The sequence below is a fragment of the Rhinopithecus bieti genome, unplaced genomic scaffold, assembly GCF_001698545.2.
Source record: "Rhinopithecus bieti isolate Rb0 unplaced genomic scaffold, ASM169854v2 scaffold_25987, whole genome shotgun sequence".
NCBI classification, from domain to species: domain Eukaryota; kingdom Metazoa; phylum Chordata; class Mammalia; order Primates; family Cercopithecidae; genus Rhinopithecus; species Rhinopithecus bieti.
Genome location: NW_016812078.1, coordinates 370,279 through 378,702, shown reverse-complemented (window position 1 = coordinate 378,702; position 8,424 = coordinate 370,279). Strand labels below are relative to the sequence as shown.

Genomic DNA, 8,424 nt, shown 5'->3' with positions numbered 1-8,424 from the left:
TTTTTTTTGAGACAGGGTTTTGCTCTGTCATTTAAGCTGGAGTGCAGTGACATGATCATGGCTCACTGCAGCCTCAATCTCCCAGGCTCAAGTGATCCTCCCACCTCAGCTTCCCAAGTAGCTGGGACTACAGGCATGTGCTACCGTGCCTAGCTAATTTTATTTTTTTGTAGAGATGGGGTCTCACTATTTTACCTAGGCTGGTCTCAAACTCCTGGGCCCAAGGGATCCTATTGCCTTGGCCTCCCAAAGTGCTGGGATTACAGATGCCAGCCATAGCACCTGGCCCCAGTTGCTTTATTAAATAAAAAAGGACTACCAAAATCCCAGGCACCTCTATTATTCTACACAAATGCTACTCTTCTCATAAAATGCAGCACACTTTTACCATCACCACTAATCACCATTCTAAACACTTGCTACATACCAAAACTTCACTAAGAGTTGCATAAGATAAAATGATTCACATTCCACCCACCAACCTCATTCCTCTCCAAGGCTGAGGCACAACCTTTTAAATGCTGATGTCTTTGCTTCTGCCCTGACTTAAACATTTTGGGCGTGAAAATTACAAGTGAAAACGTTATAACGTATTACAAGTTTTAAAATGATAGTCTTTTATTTATTTATTTATTTATTTTTTTTTTTTTGGGGGGGGGTTTCCCTTTGTCGCCCGGACTGGAGGGGGGGGGCCGGATTTCCCCCCCCTGCAAGCTCCGCCTCCCGGGTTTACGCCATTCTCCTGCCTCATCCAGAGCAGGGAATTTTCCATACACAAGGTTTTCAATCCATTACCATATTCAAAGAACACAGCAGTTAGGCCCAGTCTTTCTTTTTTTTTTTTTTTTGAGACGGAGTCTTGCTCTGTCGCCCAGGCTGGAGTGCAGTGGCCGGATCTCAGCTCACTGCAAGCTCCGCCTCCCGGGTTCACGCCATTCTCCTGCCTCAGCCTCCCGAGTAGCTGGGACCACAGGCGCCCGCCACCTCGCCCGGCTAATTTTTTGTGTTTTTTTTTTTAGTAGAGACGGGGTTTCACCGTGTTAGCCAGGATGATCTCGATCTCCTGACCTCGTGATCCGCCCGTCTCGGCCTCCCAAAGTGCTGGGATTACAGGCTTGAGCCACCGCGCCCGGCCAGGCCCAGTCTTTCAAGCACATATTGGTATGTCACTGATAGATTTAATAGAGGAATACTGTTCATCCAGTCACTCCTCAACTATTTTCATTTATTTCTTTTAGAAAGATGCTCCCAAAGTATTTATACTTTACTTGTCCCCCAATCACATAAAATTTGGTTTAACAAATATTTAATGTTTACTGTGTATGAGACATTGTCCCAGGGTTAGGACAGTGAATAAGAGAGGTGGGTCCCTGCTCTCAAGCCACTTGTAATCTGGAGCAAAGTACAATAAGCAAATTCATTAAAAAAATGATCTGAGAGAGGAATGAGTACAACGAAAGACAACAAGATAATAATGTGGCCAGGAAAATGCTCTCCAAAGGGGAAAATATCTGAGCCACAACCTGTTTGTGATGAGAAGCAGCTGGTCCCACTGCAGCAAAATTCTTCTTACAATGAAAATGAAGATGCTACACAGCCAATCCAATTCACATACACTGAAATAAAACTCCCTCAAGATTCTAAAATATGTTTTTCCCCTTAAACACCGTGAGTTGATCAGTCAGTGTTAGACACTCCTTCCAATTGGCTCAGAAAAAAATCAATCATGAGAACAACTGCACTACAAAATACAAAACAGAATGAACCACTAAATAGAAAATCTGGAAGAATTTTGGTGCTATAAATTCAGACCCCTGGATCCAGGAAAGAAGGGAAAAGATAATCCATGATTGTTCAGTAGTAACCGGGCTGCTTCACCTGACAGGACTGATTACAAAACAGGTACCTCACTGAGAAATTGAGAGAAAGCGGCCCTCCAAGGCTGCCGAGAACACAATGTCTTCAAGAGGGTTGAACCAGGAAAACAGCCTGGGATCCTGCCAAGCCGGTCCTTCCTTCCTGAGGGGGCGCCAAGGTCTTTCCATGACGCAGCCTCCAGCTCCTCCTGCCTCCCCATGTCCCCAGCACTCTGCATTAAGCATTAGATGCTGGTCCCCACTTAGAACGTCAGCAAATCAAGAGCAAGTACACGAAAGAAGAAAATAGGGTTTAAACAGAGGCAATTCTTCAGTTTTTGGAAGCCAGAGGAATTATGCAAAATAAACATGTTCTAGAAGCAACAGAAAAAAAAACTGACAGTGATAATTTAGAAAATCAGACAGTGTCCAAAAATCAGAAACTAATTTGTTTTATTGTGATTTCGTTTTTTCTACGCTCCTGTTCTCATAAATATTTTCTGCATTAAAGACGAAATAGGCTCAAGCCTGTAATCCCAGCACTTTGGGAGGCCGAGTCGGGCGGATCACAAGGTCAGGAGATCGAGACCATCCTGGCTAACACGGTGAAACCCCTTCTCTACTAAAAAAATATATATATATAAAAAACTAGCCGGGCAAGGTGGCGGGGGCTTGTAGTCCCAGCTACTTGGGAGGCTGAGGCAGGAGAATGGCGTGAACCCGGGAGGCGGAGCTTGCAGTGAGCTGAGATCCGGCCACTGCACTCCAGCCTGGGTGACAGAGCGAGACTCCGTCTCAAAAAAAAAAAAAAAAAAAAAAAAAAAAAAGACGAAATATAGTTTTCAAGAGTCAGACTTGGCTCAACTGAAATTCTGTCATTTACTAGCATCTTAACACCTTCAGTAAAATATGGATAAGTCCTTATTGGTTTTTTTCCCCACAGCTTTATTCAGGTATAACTGTCATATAGTAACATGCACATACTTAAAGTGAACTATTTAATAAGCTTTGACATATGTTTATAACTGTGAAACCATTGCCACAATCAGAATAATACAAATATTTATCTCCCCTAAAAGTTTCTGCCTCCTCTGTAATCCACCTCCCTCACCTCCACTCTCCATTTTTAGGCACCCACTGATCTGCTTCCTGTCACTATAAACTCCTTTTCATTTCTAGAATTTTGCATAAATGAAATCGTACTTTTTTGTCTAGCTTCTTTCACTCAGCATAATTATTTTGAGATTCATTCCTGTTGTTACATGTGTAACAGTTCATCTTTTTTATTACTGAGTAATATTCCATTCTATGGATAAATCACAACTGTTTAAACATTCATCTGCTGACATTTGACATGTTTCCAGTTTGGGGGTTATTACAAATAAAGGTGCTATGAACATTCGTGGACAAGCCTTTGTATGAATGGTTTCATTTCTTTTAGTAAATACTAAAGAGTAAGTTATATGGTAGGCATATGTTTGATAGTTTAAGAAACTGCCAAACTATTTTCCAACGTGATTGTACCATTTTACATTCCTCACAGTAGCATATGAGAGTTCCAGGTGCTCCACTTCCTCACCAACATTTGGTATATGGTCAGTCTTATTAATTTTAACCTTTCTAGTGGGTGCATATTGAGATCTCATTTTGATTTTAATTTGCATTTCCTTAATGACTCATGATTTTGAGCATCTCTTTTTTTTTTTTTTTTTTTTTTTTTTTTGAGGCGGAGTCTCGCTCTGTCGCCCGGACTGGAGTGCAGTGCCGGATCTCAGCTCACTGCAAGCTCCGCTCCCGGGTTTACGCCATTCTTCCTGCCTCAGCTCCTGAGTAGCTGAGACTACAGGCGCCCGCCACCTCGCCCGGCTAGTTTTTGTATTTTTAGTAGAGACGGGGTTTCACCGTGTTAGCCAGGATGGTCTCGATCCCTGACTCGTGATCCGCCCGTCTCGGCCTCTCAAAGTGCTTGAGCCACCGCGCCTGGCCGGGTTTTCATTTTCTTAAACATTCTCTGGGAAGCAACAGTTTTTCATTTTGATAAAGTCCAACTTACAGATTTTTTTTATAGTTGGTGCCTTTTGTACACTATCCAAAAAATTTTTGCTGAACCCAAGGTCACTACAATTTTGTTTTCTTATAGAAGTTTCACAGTTAAACTCTTACATTTAGGTTTATAATCCATTTTGAATTAATGTCTTTGTATGATGTGAGGTAAGCGTCAAGGCTCATATTTCTGCATATGGCTATCCAGTTGTTCAAGCACCATTAGTTGAAAAGATTATCATTTCCCCCACTGAGTTGCCTTCTTGGCAGCTTTATCAGAAATCAGTGGATCATATATGTGTGGATCTATTTCTAGACTCTCTTCTATTCATTCCACTGATCTGTATGACCCTCTTTACTCCAATACCACATTATCTTGATTACGGTCATGTTACAGTTAGCCTTGAAATCAGACAGTGTAAGTCCCCAATTTGTTCTTTTCAAAACTATTCTTAGACTGGTCTTAGTACTTTACATTTCCATAGAAATTTTAAAGTCAGTCAATTTCTACAACAAACTTAGAAAGATTTTGATTGAGATTATATTGAATCTATTGAATACTTTAGGAAGAATTGAGATCTTAACCATATTGAATCCTCTCATCCATAATCTACAGCTAAAAGCTTCTCATGATCTAGCAAAACTAAGTCACTAGGTTTTGGGGTTTTTTGAACCTGCTACTTCAAGAGTTTTTTGTTTTGTTTTTTAAGTCAGTAATCTGTAGTTCCACTTGCAACACATAAATTTATTATGGAGTAAATTCAATTATTCCACATGTAACTCTCTGAATAAACTAGACATGTCAATTTAAAATACTAAAGATAAGTAAGTATTTCTGCAATCATGAACTTCAAAAGCACCTTTGGGCCAGATGCAGTGGCTCACACCTGTAATCCCAGTACTTTGGGAGGGTGCAGTGGGAGGACGGCTTGAGGCCAGGAGATCAAGACCAGCCTGGTCAACAAGGGAGCAAGACCCCATCTCTATTTTTTAAAGCATTTTTGAACCTATAAAGGATAATTTTCAAAAAAAAAAACAAGCATGCATTCCATACATTTCCAAATATTTTCTTAACAAGATTTTCTTAAAAAGAAAAAAAGAAAAGAAACACTCTGCCCATCCTATCTACCATATCCTCAGAGTTCCAAAACACCCAAAATCTTTTTAAAAAAAAAATCAAAAAAAATCTGCCCTCTGATGCATACAAATGCATGAAAAACCGTTGGTTTCAAGGTCATTTAAATGCTGACCCTCCTTACCAACCAAACACTCACGTTTTCCAAAACACCACCAGTGGATTAAACATCTAAGTGTAATTATTTCAGACCATCATAAATACTGAAATCTGATTTACACTGAATCCTTTATTTATCCAGTGGAACAATAAGCAGCTCTGTATATGCCACCTAGTCAGACAACCTGGATCTTCCTACACTTATGACACCAAGAAGTCCTCATCTTCTGGCCTTCATGTAGGCCTCAGGTTCTCCACCTTGACTGCATGCTGGAATCACCTGGGGAGCCTAAAAGTACGGATGATGGGGTCCCACAGCCCAGAGATTCCTATCTAGAATCTTTAAAAGTGGGGATTTCTGAAAGGTCCCTGGGTGATTCAAGTGGGTAGATTATGATGATTGAGAAGGACCAGTCTAGGCTCTCTCCAGAAAGAGATGCTTCTCATGGCCATTGGCCAATCTGCACCACCATACTTCAGAACCTAGTGAGCTCCTCTAGAGCTTTGCCCAACCTAACTCCTAATCAGACAATAATAGAACTCAACAATTCCATCTGGATGCCTACACTCACTTCTATTTCATATCCAGAAATTCACAGGATAAATGTAAATATCTAACTGTATTTTAGCAATTCCTCTCTAGTCCCCACTTCTAAGTGCCACGAAGTAAATTAGGCTGAAGGGAAATTAACTCAATATAATTTGACGATTAAAGTTAAACAGTCATTACAGTTTTTGTACTTCTATTTAAAAGAAAGGAATAGCTCCACAAGCCATCTTTAATTTCAGAAAATATACGGTGAAACTACCAATTCCACAAAGTATAAAATAAATACCTAAATGAGCCTCCATCACCATCCATCTGATTTCACCACTTGTAAATTTCAAACAGATTTTCAATACTGATACTGGGTTCAAAACTGACTCCCTCCAGAACTTAAACTATTAAACTCCTGAGAGTCTTCAAATAACGTACTCCATTTGGCTAAACCAGACTACTTTATTATAATTATCATTCCATCATCTCAAAGTGGGAATGACAACACCTGCATCACAAAGACAGTGTGAGGATTAGTCAGTAAAAGCATGTTAGCACCGTGTAGAGTGCTCTAGAAGTTTTAATTTATTTACAGCAGAAATTTTGCCTCATGGGAACTATGTGAAAAGCAGAGGCAAGTGGGAAGTTGCGGGTAGCTACACGTCAACAGCCAGGAACACAGGCTGGTGATGTGGGGAGGGAAGGCAGTTAACAACCTCCTGAGGAGTCCTTGCAGCCTCTTCTCAGACCAACAGCAGCAGAAACCCAAACCTCAGGACTCCCACCTCGGACTGACTGAGTTACTTGCAAGTATATGTAAATCTCATCTCCTTGGAAAACTGCTAAATAATAAAACTGCCAACGTGCAGACCCAGGCGCTCAGATCCCTGCCAGTGTAGCTCATGTACCTCTGGGATGTGCAAGCCGAAACACGTGTGCACGTCTGAGCGGCTGAACCAACATGCATCCATAAACATTATGAATAATACTCGCGAGAATGTACGGCTTTCTCCTAAGTTAGCGCTTGAAGCACTTGACCCAAATCAAGTCCCTTTCGTATCACTCCTTCCCTGCCTTTCCTACGTATCCACTCGAATGCTGAAAGTTGGAGCTCCTTATCCAAAGACTGGGCGGAAGGGGTGACACCGCCCTGGACCCCTGCCCGACTTCCCGTTAGGCCAAGCCGCCGTCCTGAAAGGGGATCGTGTCCAGGCCGGCTTCCTGGAGACACACCTGCGCCTGCACACACCCACCGCGGTCGCGTCACCAGTGCCGCGGCCACCTGGACGAGGACCAAAGTCTGGAGGGAATTCCCTCAGCCATAGAGCGATGGGAAAGCGGGACTCGGGTGAGTTTTGAAAAACATAAGGGGAACGGGAGTTGCGTGGACACAAAGGGAAGGGGTCACCGCTACTCACCCAACCCTCGAAGGTGTCCGAGGCGCCGGTCGTGCGCAGCAGCTCCTGGAACTGCAGGGTGCAGTTGGCCACGAAGTGGTCGTAGCCCAGGGGCGTCTCGTGGAAGACAGCCAACTCGAGGTGGCCGCCGTCGGTGACGTTAGCGCAAAACTCCTCGTTGTACGTGGGTTTGTTGGTCTTCTGCTTGGTGCTGGTCTGGCCCACGCGCACCTGGTCCACGCTCACCGTCAGATAGGGATCCAGCAGCTGGTGGCCCTTCTTGAAGAGCGAGTGGCGCAGGGACCAGCGGGTGGGCTGTAGCCCCACTGCCTCACCGATGCGGACCCTCAAATAGCCATTGAACTTCATGGTGCCAGACGACATGCCGGCGCCGCTGCCCCGGCCCCGGGGGGCCGCGCTGGTTCGCAGGGGGAGAACGCGGAGTCCCGTCTCAGGCCAGCCCTCGGGGCAGCTGCAGGAGTCGAGGCAGCCCTGGGGAAAGACAGCGCCCAAGCGCCCTTCGACTGGCCATTCTGCCTCCTCCGTGGGACTTTTTCCTCCCCTCCTTCCCTCCCTCCCGAGGTGGAAAGGAGGGGAGCCCGCCGCCGAGCCCTCAGCGGGCCGGGGAGGCCCGACCGTCCCTTCCAAGCGCGCTGCGCTTCCCAGGGGCTCGCGCGGGACTCGCCCCTTCTCCAGGGCCGGGCAGCTCCTCTCCCTGGAGAGCCGGAGCTACCCGTCCGGTGAGCTCCAGCCCCAAGCGTCTCTTCCCCCGCCTCCTCCTGCTTCTCCTCCTGCCCCCGCCTCCGAAGGCTCACGCTCTCCCCCACTCGGCGAGCTTCAAACCAGGAAGCGGCTGCCGCCGCCGCCGCATCCCCGGTGAGAACCTCGCGCCGCCAGGTTCCAAGTTCACAGAACCCCTGCAGCCGCTCCCGCGCCTTCCGGACCCCGGGGGCGTGGCGCGCGGTCCGCGGCCCGGCCCTGCGGTGGGTGGAACCCCGCGCAAGCCCCCGGGAGTCCAGTGCCCGCTTGCACCGCCCTGCGCGCCCTCTTTGTAGCGCTGGGTCTGGCCGTGCGCTGCGCGTTAGGGGCCACCCCGGGCGCAGGCCAAAAAGGAAAGGGTTCGTGGCCCAGCCTGAGCAAACACCTGAGGCGTAGGAGACTGGCCTGGGGAGGGATGGAAGGTTGGGAGGACGCAGAGGAGGGCGCTCCAGCCAGGAACCCGCGCAGCGAGGAGTCGCCCGCCCCCTCTCTCCCAACCTCCCCGGTGGGCCGGTGACCCTGTAGGGCCGTCCCCAAGAGGCCCTGGCCGGAGGCAGGCGAACGGCGGGGAGGTTCTTTTTCCTAATCTTTACAGGG

General features: G+C 46.3%; 1 protein-coding gene across 1 annotated transcript in view; it reads right to left on the bottom strand.

Annotated features, from left to right (window-relative positions):
- The window catches only part of PRKCH (protein kinase C eta), a 242,256-nt gene extending 234,065 nt beyond the window's left edge, over positions 1-8,191 (bottom strand). Inside the window, exon 1 of the mRNA XM_017895546.1 lies at positions 7,090-8,191. Within this exon, the coding sequence (XP_017751035.1) occupies positions 7,090-7,452 (363 nt within the window). The 5' untranslated portion in view covers positions 7,453-8,191. The remainder of the gene's footprint in view (positions 1-7,089) is intronic.
- Between the last annotated feature and the right edge of the window lie 233 nt (positions 8,192-8,424).